Genomic DNA, 21,979 nt, shown 5'->3' with positions numbered 1-21,979 from the left:
GCATAATCAAACGTCCCCTCACCCCACTCCCAAATCGGTGACGGGAATTTCTTGAAAGCTCACAACAAAAGTGAACAATTTTAAAACTCCCTTCGATGTATGATGCTAATAGTTCTAGATTAGTTTAATTCAGTCATGATAATAGGAAAAGAATATAGACAGTTCAAGGGTGGATTTAGCATAGCGATGCTAAGCCGCCATTAGTTAGTTGGAACTGGAAATCCCTCACCGCAATTTTTTTTGAGAAAGCAATAAGCTCCGCAAGTTGGCGATTTTGGGAGAATATTGTTCGCAGTGTTAATGACGAAAAGTCTTATATTTTTAAATACTATTTTACTTTGTTGCTGGCACTTTGTGGTGAAGAACGCAATTTTACTACGTGTACTGGCAGATACGCGCACTAAAGCCACAGCGTTGTGGCAGCTTTATTCGTAATACCGGCTCAAACAGGGGAGCTGCGTCGGCATACCTCTCAAGACTTCTTTCGCGCCTCTTGAAAAAGAGTGTGCTCAATTAATTTGATGTGATTATTTGCTTTTCAAGTAGGAACTATTAGCAAGTTCTGGAGAAGGCCGCCTGTGATCACTGGAAGTTTGTGCAAATTTTTGCGCTGCAGTTATCTGTCGGCTGATATGTTGGGCGCACTTAGTGCAGGTTAGCTGGCCATGACATGAGTTGCTACCGTTCCCGCAGCAATGGCACTTTTATCAGCGCCGCGGATTCGGGATGTACGGCCGGACGGAACACGGAATTAAACCTGTTTTAATAGATTCCGGAAATGCGAAAAGGGTAAACGTCAAGATGATGTGCTTTGTTGTGTTTTTATTATTCTCTCGCATGATAGTTATACGCCCACAGACGTCACTCCCTGATCTTTCATGCCTTCGAGCAGATTGGCTTCCATTTGATTTATCAGATCTGGCTCAGACATCACACCCTGAGAGCTGTCGAGGCTGAAATGGGGTGTGACTCAGATGTGGCGGTCTGCCATGCGGGTTTTGGTCATTAGGTTAGTGGCTTGTTGCTGAGTGTTCACTTTGACTAGTACCTCTCCAGTTCTGAGTTTCTTAACCTAACATGTCTTTCGAAGGATGCCTTCGAGAAATTTATTGATCAGAAATACGGATTGCGAGGAAACAGGGTTTGATGTGCCAGCAGAATCTACAACTAAAAAACGGGCATTGATGTCAGTCAGGTCTAAGAAGGGTGATGGTTGCAAGGGGTGGAAACGAATGTTGGTGGAGCTCCGTTTCAGGGGCAGATAATCTTGGGGCGGGGGTTGCGATTTACCATATGGCGTGAAACAGAATCAGGGAGCGGGGACGCTTTCTTCGCTCTGTTTACCCTGGTGCGAGAAAGATCCCGGATCTTCCTGCCTCGTAAACAGGCAAACAGCCCAATTCGCCGGAGCTTTGCCGGTGCTTGGCTACAGTTTGTGGTTTCTTACCCTCCCTTTTTTAACACCTCACTCCAGTTTGTTCCAACTATTGTTTTGGGGGCTCGTGGTACGCGGTGTCGCCAATACCGTCACCACGAATACTGAAGATGCCCCATGTGGGGTGAGTGTTGTTATTGCCCCAGTGCAGTTCAGAATTGGGATGCGTGTAGAAGTTCACCCTGCCCGGGGGGACCGCCAGCATAATAGTAACGAATAAATTCAAGCTTCCACTCATGTAAAAGACCTTGCACTAGCTTAAGTTAAAAGAAACTGGTTTCTTCCGAAGAGAAAATGTCAAATCAAAACAGACTTGTTCTCCCCTCTGATGCAGGCTCTCATGAATGGACACTCCAGTTTCCATTATCGCGAAGTTTAGCACGAGTGTTGCGCGTTCGCCCATCCTACACTCGTGAAGAACAGAAAGAGAACGAGATGAATGCATTTTTTGCCGTATGGGTAAGGTATAAATAAATGAAACTTAAATTATTCGCACACCTTAATTAAAAAAAATATCTGTTTCTCTCGGTACCTGCACAAGCTTTCTAAAAATGGGTTTGTAGTTTGCGCAATCAGTCAAACAAACCAGAGAGAGAGAAAAAACTTTTAATGGTACAAGCGAGGTTATCGGAGCCATCTTTCTTGGCTTGCTATGCCGTATGAAGAAGCAATAACATGAGAATCTGTGAATCAAAGTATACAAAAGAGAGTAACGTTAACCTGTCGAATAAAGCGCTTTACTGCTCTTTTCTGGCTATGCAGCCGGTAATTGTGTCTGCGGATACATTAAGGCTTCCGGAGTACATAAGTTCCGCTGAATTTCGAAACCAACCTTTTCGTATTAACCGCACATTTAAAGAACTACTTTTTTAACCGATATAACACCCTTCCTCATCCTGGAAGCACCAACAAAAACAGCGGTGCTTCAGCGGCGAGCACACAACTAGCGAAACACTGACTGTCTTGTTCCCCATAAAAAGGAGAAGCTTCTGTACTTCGTTCCAAACAGTTATGCAGTGTTCCCGCTGCATAACTGTTCATTGAAACAAAAGAGTGCTTAAGACTGGACAAAAAAGGGTAGCGCACGTACAGCACTGGACACCAAGAAATGCCTTTTTTAAAGCGAAGCTTTTTACCTCTACCCTCCAAGGGTTCTGTCGCGACCGTTGGTGTCAGCCGAAAACTCCCGCGAACAAAAAAAAACCACTGGCACCGGCAGGAATCGAACCTATAACAAATAGAGAAGAGCAGCGAGAGCCCGCTGTCTCCCCGATTGAGCTACGAGCCCACGCGGAGGCGGTGGAGACAGGCGGTGCACTCACCGAGTACACCTGCGGGTTTATCCCTAGCGTTCTCGCTTAATGCCACGTGATAGCATCACGCCACCTGTCGCGCGTCTTTGCGCTTCGCCCACGGCCCGTGTAGTGGCCCTGTTCGAAGCTTACGCATGCGCTAGGAGTTATAAAAATTAAAGAAAGCCAACACCAACTCATAGCATCATACTTCTGCTCCGTCTCTGCCGCCGATCTCCTGCCTCCGTCGGCAGCGGCAGAGACGCAGGAGAAGTGAGATCATCTAACACCGGGTTTGAGCTTCTTTTATACTTATAAAATAACTGTTTTCCCGCTGGTGCTTCACAAATACAACCCTGTTAACCACCGTTCATCAATCATTTATTGAGTCACGGGTGCCAAAAAATTATTTTTTGAGGTAAGAAAGCGTGTAGTTAAGCCTTATTTTGACACAAGTGCATTTCACCTCTCTCTGGTTTCACTTTTTGTAGAGCTAAGCGTGTGAATTCAAGTTGGGTCGCATGGGTAATCACCATGGGTGTTGTTTAAAGCTTGTCCTTCCAACCACCTTCGTAGGGTGGATTGGCGGGGATTTATTTTTCCACAAGGTAATATTGACAGAAAGGCTGCTCTGCAATAAGAGCAGAAAGCAGAAAGACACTATAAACAGCGGAAAACTTAACAAGCACTGTCGCCATCATAACATTTATTCTCGGTTTTGCATGCATAAAGAAAAAGATCGCCTTCAAAGAATGCTTTCTCACTGCGAGGCAAGACGACAGACAGGGTGCTCACACAATCAGTGCCCCCTTTGCCTATTTTGCTGATTTCAGCATCTCCCGTGTGCGATTATTGCTGTGGTGCTTCATCTCTATGCAACGCCCAAATTCCGAACAACAGCGCCAGAATGACACGTGTGCGGCCAGCCAGCTATCATGTGAGGAACCGCGTTTGCTGCCTTGTTCCCGAAGTAGAAAACGTTTACTGAAGGCTAACTTTTGAACTCAAGACAGGGAACGGTAAGAACAGACGTTACAATTATGAAAATGCTTGGTAGTTTTTGGTATTTTTATTCTGCTGTTTTGTTATAAGCTCCGATCCTGTAGAAACATTTGCGTCACTGCTTCCGTGCGGCAAATAAACACTTTTGTTTCTATAAGAGCGGTACCTGTGTGGGTAGCCCCTTGCGTTGTCCTGTTCTAAGCGCTGTTTTTTTTATTATAATAACCGACAAGATCACACATTGGTTCAGCACCGGCGTTGTTTGCAAATACCTGATGTACACTTTACTGTTTAGTATGAAAGACCTGGCGATAAGTACAACTTCAGTGCGCCCTAAAAGAACAGGTGGGGTACAGAAATAGTGCAGGGACTGTATAACACTACCACATACACAATTTCCCAACTGCAGCAAGCAAGAAATATCGCCGAAGTTTGGCAAAATCTTGAACGAGGTTGACGCATCACAAATAATACAGCTTCCAAAAGCTGTAAAAACCAATTGCGCCTTACTATAAAAAGGCACATTCGACGGAAACGCACACCTTGGAAATGATGAGTGAAAGCTGACAGCTAATAAAGTATTTTCTTACTGAGAAATCACTTTGCATAAGGTGAGCCTGCGTAGTCTACCGAAATATGTGGGCTCTGTCGGTAGCTGGTGAAACCACATAATAACAATTTTAACTTCTCACCAAACCGCTGTAGTAACGGGCTGTGTGTAATGACGTCTCAACCTGTTAAAGTACATGCGTTGAAAAAATTGAGTAGAGTAAATTTCTGCAGAGTTTCAAACTGCACAAATAAAAATTTCCGCAAGTATTGCTGCTCAATGTTATGTGTTTAGGAAATATTTATCAGTTGAAAGCCGTGCGAGCGAAGAAATACTATGAATAGAAAGTGGCCTGGGTACTTCAGTAGGCTCTTATTTTCTGACAAGCATGTTGACATCATAGAAGACTGCAATGCATTATGTTTGTAGTCTCGGCAAGACAAGGAAGAAAGTTTCCTACTTTTCCGTTGTGCTGTCAATTAAGATTATCAATGCTTTAACTTAGAATTTTCCTTGCACAAGTGCGGCTATAAAGTGTCAAAAGTTAAACAGGAACTTACACTATTGTAAATTATTTTTGATAAAAAGTATGCTTTACAAATTGTGTAAAGCAACTTTACTGCGTAAATCATGACCTTTTCGCGATATGTGTACTTCCTGCGCTGACAATGCGCATCATGACATGGTGCGAAGTCAGTAGGATACGAAAACTCGCGTAAAAAGTGCTGCTATTTTTTCTTGAGCTAGTCGCATAACCAGCCCATAGCGGCTTTGGAATGAAAACAATGCAGCAGTAAGTACATGGTATGTAAGCGCAAGGCGTAACGAAAGATAAAGTGCAAGTTAGAAAGACTCCTGATTCTACTGAAATATGCCCTCTCCTTACTCACACTTGTTATGTTCGCGTGCCCTGCCTGTAGCCTGCGGAGAAACGGAAATGCTTGTGCTCGTACTTGGCCCGGGGTTCGAACATGGATCATCCAAAGGCTGACTGGGAGCTGTAGCCTGCAAGAACGTGGAAGTAGAACATTTTTATCGCGGTTAAAATGGTAAATTTTGGTGTTCGATACACAATTCGACGTAATATTCCCACCATATTGCCCTTTTTTCGGTGAGTTACACAAGTAATATATCTTCTCACCACTTCAGATAGAGCCGGAGTTCACTTTTAATACCTGTATAGGTATTCATTGACCCATTGGAGCAACATTTATGCATGGTCACATGTTTGGGAGTAAGTAAAGGGTGGCTAGTCTGTTTCTGCAAACACGTAAAGTTTAAAGCTGCCATTCTGTACTTTTTTTACTACAAACAGCCAAAATATTGCTGCGGCAGTAGCAAGGGGAACACATACAAGCAAAACCTCGGCTCTCCGCTTTTATAAACTGCATTTCCGAAAACGTCTTTTCTGTACAAAAACACTGCGTTGTGATGAACTTGTTATACTTACCTTCCGCAACAAGACGAGGACTGAGGAGAGAACACACGACAAAACTGCTTCTCAGTCCTCGGCTTTTAAAGCAAAGCTTTTTACCTCTAGCCCCCCAAGGGTTCTTTCGCAACCGTTCGTGTCAACAGAAAACTCCCGCGAAAAAATCAAAGAATATACTGGGACCGCAAGGAATCGCACCTGGAACTAATGGAGTATCAAAGCCAGAGCCTGTTGTCTTACCGATGTAGCTACGTGCGCTCGCAGAGAAGGGGAAGACAGGTGGTGCACTCACCAAGCACATCTGCGGGTTTAACCCCTGTATTCTCGCTGAATGCCCACGCGATAGCAAATAAAGGAAGCTCACACCAACCAATGGCGTCTCACTTATAGTACGCTAGTACGCCAATCTGCTAAAGCCTGTGGCTTCCAGTGTTCACGTAAAAAATCTCAGCTCCTTGTCGTCCGCCCTCACGCCAAGCGACACCTCAAGAAACACAATCAAATGCTTCTTGATGGCCAGGCCATCACTCCAAGCCCCAGCATCAAGATCCGGGGCCTACATCTTCAATCCAGCACCAAAAGTGACGTATCCTTGCAGCGCCTCAAACACAGGATCAATGAAATCATACAAATGATCATACAAATAATCAGCCAAATGATTGGCTGGGCAGCACAGAATGTCACTCCGCTGGATGTAATCCTGGACTTTTGGCGACAAGAACTAAAGATGCTCCAATTGCTTCGAAATATGAACCATATGAATCCCTGCCCCGACGAGGGTCGCCGGCAAGCACGGGATCAAGCGCTCAACACCCCTCTCGGAGGGAATCATGCAGTTATCTAGACAGACGTTTCCCAAAATCGAGGGCAGCAGTACGCCATCATCATGGCTGCCTCCAGAACCAACCTCCTTGCTTGTGCCTCACTCAAGACCCCGAATGGTTCCATTAACCTCATCTGGACACCAGCTCACGCTTCCATGGAGGGCAACGAATACGCCAACCAAGGCTGCACTTTTACCCCCGTGCTGTTGAGCTGCACATGGACAGTCACCCGCTTGTATTGTTCGGGGACATAACCCAAAATTATCGCCTTCTGAGACAGACCCTACCTTCACCTTACCCTGACCTTTCCAAAGAACAAAAAACTACCCTACGGGTCATGCAATCCGGTCCTTCCCACACCCGACGCGTCTTCACTTGATGCACCCGAATCACTACGACGCTGAATGTAACTTTGGCTCAGATGTAGGAACACGCCGCCACATAATCGTGGTGTGCCATTTTAGCCCTGGGCACCGTCCTCTCTTTCCGTGAACTACCGAACAAGAGCAGCTTGAGATGCTGCTGTCCAGCCCCTGTCTGCCTACCCAGCTTCAGCTGGTGGACAAAGTACAGGCGGCGCGGTCTGAACATGGGATACAGTGAAGAAGGAACCACTCCCCTGGGCCGCACTCTGAACCGTTCAGAAATCTGAATAGAAGTATTTCGTCTTCCTTCTCGTCCACCTCCTCTGCGGCCGACCTCGTCAGAGACGCAGAACTGAGATCGTCTAACACCGGGTTCGAGCTTGCTAGATCTTTACAAAAAAAGAGTTTCCACTCATGTGCTACACTAATACAACCCAATAAACCACCGTTCATGTATCATGCACTAATTTATCCTTACCAGGAATATCTTTTCGAAGTAATAGAGGGTGTGGTTAAGTGCATTTCACTTGTCTCTGGTTTCTTGTCTCTGGCCGTACTTGTCTCTGGCCGGACGGCCGCCGTGAGGCCCGCGTTTACGTGCGCTCAGGGTTTTCTGTCTACGTGTAATAAATGATGTCGGCCTACACAGCTCTGCTACTTCAAACAAGTACACCAGCAGTGGCAGCTTTCTTGGCGACCGTGTTAGCTGCCCAAGTTTGCATACGTGCTCTGCCTTGCTGATTCCAGTTCATCAATTATCATGAATGAACCAGAACTGCACGTAGGCGCACTACCTCGCGATAAAACATAATATACTCCATAGGCCATTCCAGTATAAGCCATTGTTCGTGCCAATATTACTCGGTTTGCCCGGCTTGGGGATAAAGTTGACGAAGAAGGTTTTCTAGTTAATCGGTAGCGAATGTCCATCCTGTATCCAATGTATGGGCTTAAGTATCTGTAGATACGAGGGGTTTGCGAAATTTCCCAGAACATTTCCTTAATAAGGGCCGTCTCTGGGCAGTCGCTTTGCGTATCTTCTTGAGTGCTGCTTTGAGTTCATGCAGCATAAACCTAGCATTTATTTCTTGGTTTAGTTTGAGTAAATGTATTAAGGTCCTCCGGGGTCCATAGAACGACAAAGGTACTTGTCATATAAAGTGTTTACTGAGAAATCGGTATCTCCTTGGTAGTTAGGAAGAAGACGATCTAGCTGATTGTGGATTTCCCCTAGAGTGGTAAATTGGCCGATAACGCTGAAAAAAAGGTGGCAGGTACTTTTGTTGCCCATTTGCTTTTCACCTTATTGCATCTTTCCCCCTTGAATGCACCTTTCCACCCAGTTCATATAACTTGGTATCATATCCTTCAGCTTTTTGCGTAGCGCTGACAATGCGTCTCCTAAGTTTTATCTTGTGCCTTTGTCTGTTCTACCGTTTAGTAAGACTTTTTCTTGCTTTTAATATGTGAAAAAAATGATTGCCTATTGCGGGAATCTTGTGTGTTGTTTGTATGCTGGTGAGAATGTTGTAGTTGTAGGGAGTGTATGTTAGCTGCCCACTTTGTAAACCTTCTGGCAGAAGGATTGGAGCGATTTGTTCATTCCTGGTATTGTTCCAATCCTCGAGTTCAGCCTATTTATTTTTTTGACGGTTTCGGAAAGTAGGATATCTTTAAGATGTAGTGATCGCTGCATAATTTTTCCCAGTGTTTCCCATTATACCTTTAATGCTTTTGTAAAATGTGGGATATCGGCACGTACCTCTACTTACAGAATTTCCTACGCTTGTAGGGTTTGGGAGGTTCAGTAAGTAGATTAGAGCAGAGGACTGATACAAGCTCGGCAGGCTTTCTCCTCCAACTTTTTTGTAGTTGTATCCCCATTGGCAGCTAGGTGCGCTGAAATCTCGGAGCATGACTAGCGGTTCCCTGTTTGCTCCTCTAAGTGCCTTGCAGAATATTTAATTGACGTGCGTGCCCGATACGGGAACGACGTGATATATTTACAATGTAAATTTAGGATTCCTCTAATTTGATTGAAAGGTTTTTAACCGTACTAGAACTATGTCCTACTTTGAGTTCTAGATGTATGATTACATCGTGGTATGATTTGTTGCGAACAATTGTTGTCGGGTCCTTTTCTAAAGAATTGTGGCGTCCAAGCTTTGTGTTCAGGTCAATTATTTCTAATGTAATGACTGCCTGGTTAAGAGGGAGGCATTTCAAAGAAAGTCGGAAACACGACTGTTTGCTCCAAGCCCTCAACTCTCTGCAATTATAATTAGATATTTCAAATTTTCTGAGTTTTTTTGTACATTGAAAGGTGTTTATTTTTCGGTGGTTGTTGGGACTGAATTGGTCTTATTATAGCCCTGTTAGGCGTGTTGGTGGTCGTTTGTCTTTGTGTACCAGGTGGCGGAGAGTGTGAACGAGAACGGTCGTCCCTGCACTGAACAAAGAATGTGACTGGTCTTGCAACAGCAGGATCAGGGCATACAATTATTTTAGAGAGGTAGTGCTGCCAAATAGCTCTAAAGGGCTATCTGACCCATTCAAAAAGTTTGCCGCGTAAAGGTTCCCAGAAAGATCGTTCAAATATTTCGAGACAGGTTTGAACATGAAAAATTCGTCTGGCGAAGGCTTAGCTCTTGTAATAGTTGTGTAACTTGGGTAGAGTGAGATGAACGTGGGACGACCAAAATTGCGTCGTTGTGAACTACTAGTTAGGAGGGTGGCTAGGATTGGGGCCGTTCATTCGACGTGGGTGACTGGCTTAAGTTGTTGGACCTAGCTTTGAGCTACATAATTTTGCACGAGAGGTAATAATTTTGTTTTTAAGAACAGAACTTGTGTTCTTTTAAAGCAATTTTTTGGGAGATGGGGAGGGAGAGCAAGAGCTACGTGACCCAGCGACAGACCCTGCGCAACAATTCACACCAGTTTGAGAATGATGTTGCCCGTAAACCCTCAGGATTGAGGTTGCGGCTCAGGAATTTAAGTGGCCAAAGGCTTGTTCAACTAAACAAAGCGGCTAGTTTGTATAGTCTAGACTTCAACATTAGCGTGGGCTGCATATTTGGGCGCGGGACAGGTACAGTAGAAAAGACAAAACCAATCTATGGTGCGTAATGTGCCGGTGCGGTGGTTTTTTCCTCAAGGAAGGCAGGAGGGGGAGCCCAGAGACTAACAGATTTTGGTCCCATATAGGCTATACTGAAAGAGTAATGGGCCAGCAGTCTTGCAACAGTCTTGATATTGCGCACCATCGTTTGTTTTTGTCTTTTCTACTGTTCCTGTCTCTTGTCAAATTATGTAGATCACGGTAATATGGAATTTATGAATTGGCTGCCACTTGTACGGTGGCGGGACCGTGGGTGCCTCAGTTGACCAACGTTTTCCTGGCCTTTTCTGGTTTGTTTCGTTTGCTGTAAAAGGGTGTCCAAGCGGTTTCCTCTTGGGGTTTTTCGCAGAGTAGGGTGATCCCGGCGCACTGTGTTCCTGTAATTAGAGGTTGCGGTGCGGTGTTATCTTCCACAAATAAGGAAGGAGAAGGAAAATTCGTGGTTTGATGGTTTGCCTAGGTGATTTCGACTTGTGCCCACAAATTTCGCATTTAGTCGTCAAAGGCCGAGAGATGATGTCCGCGCGCTGCCCAATTTTGCCGCAGGTGGGAAAAGGTTTCTTATAGAGGCGCTCCGGGATGCCTTAGTCAAGGTGTGCCTCGGGACAATCCTGCATTCCAAGGTGGCGATCGCATTATTGCTGTTGCCGACTTTCGAGACAAAGAGAATTTCTCCATAAAGCTAAGATTGGGCTGGAGACACAGACACACATTGAAGATCAATGCAGTGACCCCCTGCAGACATCCCCAGATGCTTTGCGCCATAGAAGGTGAAAAAAGTTGTATATGTATCGTGAGGTTTATTACTCCAAGAAGTCTTCTGGCATAAGGTTGAGAGTCGAGCCCACAGAATAACACGTTTTGGTCCTATATCAGCAATACTGAAAGATTAATGTATCAACTGCCTTCCAGAAGCTTTCGTATGGCCGTTCCAGCTTGGCCTGGGGCAATGCTTGCTTCGAGGTAAAGCGTTGAACATGATTTTAGAACTACGATTGTTTCTTCTAAGCGAATGCTTTGTGTATGAATGAAAGCCTTATGTTTTATGCTGGTGTTGTTCTTGAGTGCACGCGCTGCCGTCTTGGTCACACAAAAAGCACACGACTGTTACCCTTGTAACTCCCCCCGCTGCACTGGTGCCACCTATTGACTTGTTTTCCCGTTGCTTGCGTTTTCTGCGCCAAATGCTGACCATATCGTCCAAAGATTCTTTGTCAGAAGGAGGAGACAGCTCAATTGCGCGGTATCCAAGATACAATGTGCACTGAAACCGCAGCATAGCCGGTTATGGTCTGAAAGAACGACATGTGCGGCCACAGTGATGGCGGCTGTACCGCTAGGCCTCGCCGCCCTTAGGCTTAGCCAAGTTCACCAGGTGACAAATTTTAATCGTCTGTATGCCACCAAAAAAGTTACCCCAAAGTGGTGATATTTGCGTTCACCTGTTTTGCTGAAGCTTACGGAGACGATGGTGCCAAAATTTTATCGCTCTAGATTGAACGATTGCCGAAAATGACGAACATCTGGTGAGCCATTGCTGACACATTCTCGCTGTCATATTTTCATTTCGCTCTGTATTCTAGTGATTATCATACCGAGACTTGTTGATTTGAGGTTTTGCTCGAAACGTACTAGAAACAGGCGATCCGTGCACAATGGCGTGATATTATGCTGTTTACAACAATGTGCCAGCTACCAAATGCCTGCGGAGCCTTCTGGGAAAGCGGGAATTTTTTTCGCTCTCAAAGCATTTTTTTTAAAATGGTGCTGTCATCCTCTTTAGGGAGCAATAAAAAAATCTCGCAATCTCCACGAAGTGAATGATGATGAGAGGGGCGAAGATAAAATGCTTATCGGTAAAACCGTGAAACATTCGCCCGCACACCATATAAAGACTCGACAAATCAAGCTTTCCACCGCTCCGTTGACAAGCCCGTCGACGACATCGATGTTTGTGGTGATTATGTAGGGCTTGTTTGGGACGATGAGAATCTCCATGGGTAAGTTGGCGAATTCGGTGTGTGACATCTTAGCAACCTTGGTGGTCGCCTTCTGCAGAGCGTCTTGTGTCGCATACCCCCGGTACGTGTCTTGAGCTCGCATACGGCGAACGACAACCTCTTCTTCTTCCTCTCCGCCTTGTTGGGTAGTAATGAACGCGTTGATCGTTATGACCTCTTCGGCCAATCTTTGGTTGGCCAATCTCTAGGGGGATCCTGCTACAATCATTATCAATGTGCGTGTACAATGTGCCGTGTACGGCCGGGACAGGGCCCGAGCTAGAGGAGTTTCGCCCCTAAAACTCAATAGACGGTGACTGGAATTACCACGTGCGATGAGTCGGCTAGAGGGTTGCCTGTACCACTTCACTAACTCTTCAGAAACCGTTTTCTTTATACACACATCAGGAAGCAGCCTTTCTCTCAACCTGCCGCGGCGGCTCAGTGGCTAAGGCGTTGCACTGCTGAGCAAGAGGACGCAGGTTCGATTCCTGGCCACGGCGGCCACTTTTCTGATGGAGGCGAAAAGCAAAAATGCCCATTTGTACGAGATTTCGGCGCACGCTAAAGTTCCCCAGGTGGCCAAAATTACTCCGAAGCCCTTGACTACGGCGCGCCTCATCGCCTGCGTTGCGTCGGCGCGTTCACCCTACAATCAACCAAACCTTTATCTCCAGACCGCGGTTTCTTATATAGTTGACCCTTTGCCCGAGAAGAAATATTCATAAAACTGGAAAGTGATGCCAGCGGTACATTTGCTATGTCTAGTACGCAAGATGAGTTTTGTTTGACATAAAATGTAACTTAGAACAATCTTTAAAGCTATTTCTCATGGTCGCTTTACTGCGCACTGACTCAAGGCAGTCACAGACTGGGCTTTCTCTTGAAGTTAAACACAGCCCATTCGGTCCGCTTATGCCGTTCTTATAAAGTCCGATGTAGGGGATATCTAGGGGCGGCCAGTAATAAGCGCAATATTAGAGTAGCTCACATACAATTGCTACAGTTTCGTTCACAGAAAGACGTACGTAAAAATCACTCTCCTGTGGACATTTACAGGCACCAGAACAGCTCAGGACGGTGCGCTAAGAGTGTTTGGTCTTCGGTGGGATACATCGGTGGTCTTCAACTGGTAGGTGCAAGAAGACCGCTACTGCTGGTCGCTGCTGAACTTTTTACATGAGACCGGACTCCATGCCTACCTTTAGACTTGTACAGTGTCATCAGTGTCCATAATACCTGTGCTTTTGTAACCCTTTTTCCTTCTTCTACCTAATGTCTTATCATTTCTGCATATGCCGCATGGCAAAAACGCGAATTAAAAAAAACACACTTGCTCAGTTGTTTTTGAGAGTACAAGTTAGCAAGATTTAGGAAACGGGTTCCGTTCCTGGCTGCGGTGGTAGCATTCCTGGTTTAGGCAAAAATGTGAAAACGTCCGTGTGTTTTAGATTTTGGCCCACGTTATAGATCCCCAGGTGGCCAAAACTAATCCGGAGCCATCATCGCCTCTGTAGCATTGGTGCGTTTAATGCAGTAATCAAACAATGCGCTCCACGTGTCCAATTCAATTACGTTTTATTGACTCCAATTAGATTCAAGGTCATAACTGCACGATTTCACACGTTGGGGTTATCACGCGATGAAATATTGTGTTAAAAACGGCTGTTTGAAAATTGTTGTATTAAGTGACCTTTTTTGCCCCAAATATGCAAGCTCAGTGCGCTGGCTTTTTATGCTTGTCTGCATCAATACGTGCCAACAAAATCCTTGTCATAGCCCATTTGGCTGCAGTCATCCTGGGAGTTTAAATGGGCTCTTCAGTCTGAATTGCTTTCACCAGGGACGACATGAACGTATAAGACCGACCAAATTTTCAGTCAGGTATTAGAGGCCCAGTGTTTGGAATAAAGGTAATATATGGAGCTTCCATGGCAGCTTTAAAAAAAACGAAATGCTGCCACTGTACCGTTTTACAACAGGACCGAGTGCAAACTTCTGGCTATCTTTACAGTAGCGGAGGCAGATATAATCACAAAAGGCGACGGTACTCATTGACAAGAAGTTTAGTTTGTACGTACGAAAGAGTTTTCCTGAAACGATGACTTGGAAGCGATGAATTCCTCGCAGGAAAACCCGTAATGAAACAAGCAGCAGCACCTGCAGTAAAATAAAGAGAAAAATATCGTTCATTTTGTTCGTCGTGAATGCCAACTGCTTGGCATAAGAGGTGCGGGAGAGGCAGATGATGTTTATGGAAGCAATATCACAAAAAAGCATAACCGATCGAAAAGTTTATGCACGTGAAGTAATAAAAAATTGACAAAACGTACAGTAAAGAATGCTAAGAAAAGGAATATTTCTGCTACAACCAAAAACTAAAACAATTGATGGCCAGTAATTGTAAATACAGATTTTATTCACTAGTTAAAGATATAGTTCGTACATTCATTATATGAAAATAACGTTTATCAGTTCCTGAGTCCGTCGAATTTTTGCTCCAGAAACGTTTTTCACTCAGGGTGCATCTACTGCAGGACCAATGCATCCCACATATTATTTATTTATTTATTTATTTATTGATACTGTCAATCCCTTCTGGGATTTTTACAGGAGCGGGCATAGTCAAAGAACACATGTCGAACAGATTTTTTTTTTTTACAATAGTTAACGAAGAAGTATATCGACAATTGACTCGAAGTACAGAGCTTGCAGTAGCACAGAAATTATTCAATACAATAGAGGTAACAGAGATAAACGGCGAAGAAAAGAAAAGATAGCGCTTGCTCATAAGGTATCGAAACCAACGCAGAAGTTATACAATAATAAAAGCAATAAAGGTAAACGCCGAAAAAAGATAGCACTTGCTCAAAAAGTATCGAAATCACACATTGGCGCACGTAGCATGGAAGACCTGTTATCGAGAGAGGATAGCCATTTCTGCTAGAGAAGTGAACTTGTCTACTTTTGTTTGTTGAGTGATGGAGCGATCTAATAAATTCCACTCTCTGATGGGGCGGGGAAAGAAAGAAAAGTAGAAGGTGTCGTTATTGCAATCGTATTCTTCGAGTGTGTGTGAATGTTTGTAACGCGTAGGACGGGTTTTATTGGTTCGAATGTAGGTATCGGAGTTTATCTTTAACGAATTGTGAAAGAGTAAATACAAAAGCTTCAAGCGGTTCACTTTGGCACGCTTTTCCAGTTCATTAAGGCCCGCTTGCTCTAACATTTCAGTTGGAGAGTCACTACGCCTGTACCGGTTAAAGATAAAGCGCACAGCCTTACGTTGAACGCTTTCCAATAAAGCAATGCTCGCCTTTGAGGCCGGGAATGGGATGTATAACGGAGAACACTCAACAGGGTGGCCCCATATGGCCAGATACGATGGGCGACGAAGGCTCTCCTGGTGCAAGTTGACGGCAGCACATTGAAACACGGCTTTAAAATCCTGTTCTGTCAAATACTTTCAATCGTAGCTTCCAACAGAATTGCGGATGAATACAGACTGGTGAAGCTTGCATTAAGTCACGCAAGGCTTGAAGCTTAGTGAACCCTGAGGGTTTCGTGCAACGTAAGAACTAAAGGACGCATCACCACGTATTTGTACAAGTTTGAAATTGTTTATTTACATGTTCTGTCAGGGCTATGCACTATGATAGTAGTAGTCATCGGCGTATGCATCGATATGGCCATGATCTTTGTTCCAAGCATTACATGCGTGGGAGCACTTGACAGCAGCATCGGCGTAGTGGCGGTGCCTACGTGCACGGCGCACGCGCGGCGTTGCTGGAGTAGCGTTGAGGTTTCGTGAATCAGGTGTTCAGCAAAATGTGGCGTTGTTGGTTTCTAGGCAACGTTAGGCGCTCCTTATTGGTTTCGCCAGTTTTTTCTTTGCTAAAGCCACCATGCGAGCTGGGGACGCTCAGCGGCCACCGCTAGACACGCTATCTCGAGCGCTCAGCATTTTTTCTCTCGTCGGGGTTTTCACCATTTTTTTGCTAAAGTCACTGCTCGTCCCAGGGACACTCTACGGTCGCCGCGAAGCACGCGCTGGTGAACGCTGAGCATTTTGTTGGTAACATTAAGGCGTTACGCAACACACATTATTGCCAGCTTCAACAGCTCCTCCGTTAGTAATTTACACGTCTATTTATTTATGCCATATTATGCTCATCAGGTAGTATTATTATCAGATACTATCATTCTCAGATAATAAACGACAGCCTGCAATTGTCCCTGAACAAGAAAGGGTATGACAGCTGCATCTTACCGGTACTCACATACGGGCAGAAACTAGGAGCCTAACTAAGAGGGTTCAACTTAAATGAAGACGATTCAGCGAGCAATGGAATGGAAGATGACAGGTGTAACATTATGAGCAAGAAGAGAGTGGAGTGGGTCAGGGAACAAACGCGTGTTAAGGACATATTAGTAGAAATTGAGAAGAAGAAATTGGTCTGGGCAGAGCAAGTAATGCGAAGGCAAGATAAACTTGGTCAATAAAAGTTAGAGAGTAGATCCCTAGAGAAGGAAAGCTTGGATAGCCGGAGGGGGGGTAGAAAGTTGATGGGCAGGTAAGACGAAAGACGAAGAAATTTGCGGGGATAAATTGGTGGCAGCTAGTACAGGACCGGGATAATTTAAGATGCATGGGAGAGACTTTTGCCCTGCATTGGGCGTTGGTAGCCCAATGCCGGGCAATCAGAACGCGTGTGGTAATGGACACCTAAAGGGTTCAAATGGTTATGATGACGTACAAAGGTAATAAATGTTTATAGCAGAAAAAACGTCTGTGGATTCTGAAATACAACTCCTAATGCTTCTAACTATTCAGTTTTTTTAGAAAAGTTGCACCTGCAGGAGGGTAACCACCCAGGCGGGTATCCCGATTAGGTTTCAATCCACTTAACCTCATTCGATACTCAGGAGTATGAGAAAATCTTCTGACACAACGCGTACAACATCAACCTCAAATACCGAACTCCAAAGCACAAGGATTGATGAATCGTTCGACGTTTGCACGCGTCCTCTGACCTGAGAGAATAAGACAGCAACAGTAGTAGGAACGACACAATTCATTTGTGGGCGTTGCTTTGGCTACAACAACGAACTAGTAGGGCTTGTTTCTCTGCGAAACTGTAAGTCGCTTTGAAATTCTTCAAATGTGGTTTTCTGGGGGCGCAGCTAATGTCGCAATTTTTAGGCGTGGTGCCTGCCAGTTATGTGCCAACAATGCCCTCCGCCGTACCTACACTGGCAGAGCCGTTTCTTGGCTTGGCGCAAGGATGGAGGTTCGGCCACTGCAGCGGCGGATACTTTTCAGATAGGGGCGAAAAGAGAAAACGGCCATGTTTCTAGATTTCAGCGCACGTTAAAGATCTCCTGGGAGCCAAATTGATCCGAAACCCTCCAATCAAAAGCACCTCATAGCCTGCAGTGTACCACGGGAAGTACTGCTGTGCCGGGCATGCTCTGCTGCTGCTGACTGTTGCGGCCTTGTTTGGGAGGGTATATTCTTGTCTGTTGGCTTGTAACACTGTGTGAGTATTGCGCCTCCCATGAAACGAGCAATCTGGGTATTTAAGCCTGCCTAATTGCTTTGAGGGAAAAAGATTGGTGATACTTATCAACAACTTAACGCCAGAACTGTAGACGAGTATCTGTATCCGAAACAAAAATCCGAGCAGTCGTTTCGACACATTTTTCAAAGTGAAGTCTCTCTCTCTCTTAATCCACTTTCGATTTCGTCTTATTTTTAAACGAGATATATCGATGCAGCGATGCCGCAGAGGTAAAACACTCGCCTCGCGTGCAGAAGGACCGTGGTTCGAATCCCGGTGCCGGACAATTCCCACCGGATTAAAAAAAAAAATCCGCGTATTGATGGAATTGCACAAACGGGCTTGGGGTGCGGCCTGACCCCGGCGACCATTGCCGGTAATGCACTCCCTCACCAGAGCAGGATTGGCCACCCTGGTGCAGTAACGGCCACAACCTCCCATGAACACGCCAATTAACCCTCGGCGCTCAGTCCCCAGCGGCTGCGAAGCAACTGACCACGGCGGCGGTCAGACCTGTGACGCAGCAGAGGGTGCTAAGAATCCCTGGATCCGGACAGGCCGCCAATGGAATCTGAACCTGGCAACGTTTAACGTGCGAACCTTATCTAGCGAAGCAAGTCTCGAGGTGTTGTTCGAGCAAATAGAGGGCATTAAATGGGATGTAATAGGGCTTAGCGAGGTTAGGAGGGCAGGCGAAGCCTTTACGGTGCTGAAAAATGGACACGTCCTATGTTACCGTGGTGTAGAGGACAGAAGAGAACTGGGAGTGGGATTTCTAGTCAGTAAAAGCATAGCTGGCAACATAGACGAATACCATAGCATTAACGAAAGGGCAGCAGGTCTTGTAATTAGGCTCAATAAGAGGTACAAGCTCAAGGTGATGCAGGGCTACGCGCCCACATGCAGCCACGACGACAATGTAGTGGAACGCTTCTATGAAGATGTGGAATCGGCAATGGCTAAAGTAAAAACGCAGTATACCGTAGTTATGGGGGACTTCAATGCTAAAGTAGGCAAGAATCAGGCTGGAGACAAGGCAGTTGGGAACTATGGTCTGGGCTGTAGAAATAGCAGGGGGGACCTACTAGTTGAGTTTGCCGAACGGAATAACCTACGCATAATGAATACCTTCTGTAAACGGGAGAGTCGGAAGTGGACCTGGAGGAGCCCGAATGGAGAGCACAAAAATGAAATAGACTTCATATTATGCGATAACCCTGGCGTCGTGCAGGATGTAGAAGTGCTCGGAAGGGTAAGGTGTAGTGACCACCGTATGGTAAGATCTCGAATTAGGCTAGATTTGAGGCGGGACCGCAACAAGCTAGTACGTAAGAAGCCGATAAATGAGCTAACAGTAAGACGTAAAGTAGAAGGATTCAGGATCGCGCTGCAGAACCGATATTCCGCCCTTAACGAGGAAGCCGAGCTTACGACACAGGAAGCCAGCGACAACCTTACACGCATCCTCACGGAGTGTGCAGTAGAAGTCGGGGGCACTATGGCTAGACAGGATACTGGTAAACTTTCACAGGAGACGAAAGATCTAATCAGGAAACGGCAAACCATGAGAATCTCTACCGCAGCAGACAGAATAGAACTAGCCGAGCTCTCGAAGTTAATCAATAAGTGTAAGACAGCTGACACACGGAAGTATAATATGGAGAGGATCGAATACGCTGTAAAGAACGGAGGTAGCCTGAAAGCAGTGAAGAGACGTCTTGGGGTGGGGGAAAATCAGATGTATGCACTTAAGAATAGGCAAGGCAACGTCATCACAAATAGGGATAAAATAGTCACAGTGGCCGAGGAGTTCTATAGGGATCTGCACAGTAGCCGGGACATACAGGATAATGCCGAACGAGACAGTAGTTCAGAGGAGATAGACATCCCACCAGTAACAACCGAAGAAGTAAGGAAGGCTTTCAAAGAAATGAAAGGGGGCAAAGCACCTGGTGAGGATCAGATAACAGCAGACCTCTTGAAGGATGGCGGAGAAATTGTACTTGAAAAACTGGCAAACCTGTATACCCAATGTCTAATGACCGCAATGGTACCGGAATCTTGGAAGAACTCTAACATCATCCTAATCCATAAGAAAGGCGACATGAAGGACTTCAAAAATACAGGCCGATCAGCTTACTGTCAGTTGTCTACAAGGTATTTACCAAGGTAATCGCTAACCGAATCTCTGCAACCTTAGATTTCAGTCAACCTAAAGAACAAGCAGGGTTCCGTAAAGGTTATTCAACAATGGACCATATTCACACGATCAATCAGGTGATAGAGAAGTGCGCTGAATATACTGAACCCCTATATATAGCCTTCATAGATTATGAGAAAGCATTTGACTCGGTCGAAACTGTAGCCGTCATTCAGGCATTACGGAACCAGGGGGTAGATGAGCATTATGTAAGAATACTAGAGGATATCTATAATGGGTCTATAGCTACCATAATCCTCCATAGGGAGAGCAGTAAAATACCTATAAGGAAGGGTGTCAGACAAGGAGACGCAATCTCTCCAATGTTATTCACAGCATGCTTACAAGAAGTATTCAGAACGTTGGATTGGGAACAGGTGGGAGTAAGGGTTAATGAAGAATACCTCAGTAACCTCAGATTTGCTGATGACGTTGCCTTGCTAAGTAACTCGGGGGACGAATTGCAAAGCATGCTTTCCGCACTGGGCGAACAGAGTAGAACCGTGGGCCTGAAAATTAATATGCAGAAAACTAAAGTAATGATCAATAACCTCGGGACAGCACAGCAGTTTGAGATAGATGGCGAGGCAGTGGAAGTGGTAAGCGAATATATATACTTAGGCCAAGTTGTGACCCCAGATCCCAACCATGAGGCAGAGATAATTAGAGGGATCCGAATGTGGTGGGGTGCATATGGCTGACATTCTCAGATAATCAATAGCAGCCTACCATTGTCGCTGAAAAAGAAAGTGTATGACAGCTGCATCTTACCGGTACTCACCTAAGGGGCAGAAACGTGGAGGCTCACTAAGAGGGTTCAACTTAAATTGAGAACGACTCAGCGGGCAATGGAGCGGAAAGTGATAGGTGTAACATTAAGGGACAAGAAGAGAGCGTAGTGGGTCAGGGAGCAAACTGGTGTTAAAGACATATTAGTAGAAATTAAGAAGAAGAAATGGACGTGGGCAGGGCATGTAATGCAAAGGCAAGATAACCGCTGGTCATTAAGGGTAACAGAGTGGATCCCTAGAGAAGGCAAGCGTTGCAGGGGGCGGCAGAAGGTTAGATGGGCAGATGAGATCAAGAAGTTTGCGGGGATAAATTGGTCACAGTTCGCACAGGACCGAGGTAATTGGAGAATAATGGGAGAGGCCTTTGCCCTGCAGTGGGCGTAGATAGGCTGGTGATGATGATGATGATGATATCGATAGGCTTTTTAAATAGTAAACTGTGTTACCCTATTCTCCGGATTTCGTGTCTCAGTCTTATGGTATAGATTACTTCAGGCAAGAAGCAGGCTGTTACATGTGGCAGCCTACGCGTAGAATCGTAATTCTTTGAGGGTTGCGTGTACCGGTACTACTTTGCCACCATCGCGTTGAGGTTTGGAGGGGCATGAACTAATTCATAACTTTTACGTTTCCAACTAACCCTTTTATGGGGCGGGCACATTAGTTCGCCAAAGCTGCCGACTCCCGACAAATCACCCTACTGGACGCATGCCATGAGCAAGCTGTCATCTTGCCTATCGGTGAATCAGACTCATTCACCCAGCGGGCTCTCAGTGAGCCTGTAGGCTAACAGCCAACTAGCTGGACACTTGTCTTTGGGGCTATCAGTTGCCTTGAGCAGACACCATGCCTATAAATTTGCACCTTTTTCACGTGAGGGTATACACTTTTGCTCCTGGAACATTCGCATCGATAGTGTGTAAGCACAAGCTCACGCCCAGGCCTGCAACATCGGTTCCCTGGAAGAAAAACTACAAGAAGAAAGCGGTTCTTTCGCGTGATCTCAAAGCTTAACAGTATTCGAGAAAGGCTAAAATGCAATTGAAGAGCCATCAAAGCCAACGAGAGTGAACTGATCCAAATTTTCTCTTTTTTAGGCAGAACGCTCTCACCAGTATATCTAGGGTGGACGTGAGCATACTCCAGATGTACTGTTCCAGATGCACTGGGGATTATCGAAGGGCATTTCACTCAAATGGTGACAAGAATAGCTTTCCATACAGCCCACGTTCTAATTGAGAGATTGCGTGGGCGGCAGATCAACTAGAAAAACAGAGGAAGGTGGCGCAAACGAGGAAGTTCGGATAGTATGAGGTTCCGGCTAGTCTATTCTTTTGTGCTGTCCAGAGAATGAAAATAATAACAGAGGAACTCCATTCCGTGATTTTGCATCTTAACCGGAGCGG

General features: G+C 45.4%; 1 protein-coding gene across 6 annotated transcripts in view; it reads right to left on the bottom strand.

Annotated features, from left to right (window-relative positions):
* Nucleotides 1-21,979, bottom strand: part of LOC144158379 (uncharacterized) — a 156,409-nt gene that overhangs the window by 42,979 nt on the left and 91,451 nt on the right. For all 6 annotated transcript variants that reach the window (XR_013320043.1, XM_077689244.1, XM_077689243.1 and 3 more), the window contains 2 exons: nucleotides 14,103-14,181; nucleotides 5,170-5,284 (listed from right to left, as the gene is read on the bottom strand). Coding sequence is in view for 5 of the 6 variants with exons in the window: in XM_077689244.1 (XP_077545370.1) it covers nucleotides 5,170-5,284; nucleotides 14,103-14,181 (194 nt within the window). In the remaining variant the exon portion in view is untranslated. The remainder of the gene's footprint in view (nucleotides 1-5,169; nucleotides 5,285-14,102; nucleotides 14,182-21,979) is intronic.

Source organism: Haemaphysalis longicornis, unplaced genomic scaffold, assembly GCF_048455015.1.
Source record: "Haemaphysalis longicornis isolate Haplotype H1 unplaced genomic scaffold, Haemaphysalis longicornis Haplotype H1 scaffold_10, whole genome shotgun sequence".
NCBI classification, from domain to species: domain Eukaryota; kingdom Metazoa; phylum Arthropoda; class Arachnida; order Ixodida; family Ixodidae; genus Haemaphysalis; species Haemaphysalis longicornis.
The sequence above is the reverse complement of the archived record's forward strand: the minus strand, read 5'-3'. Positions and strand labels throughout refer to the sequence as shown.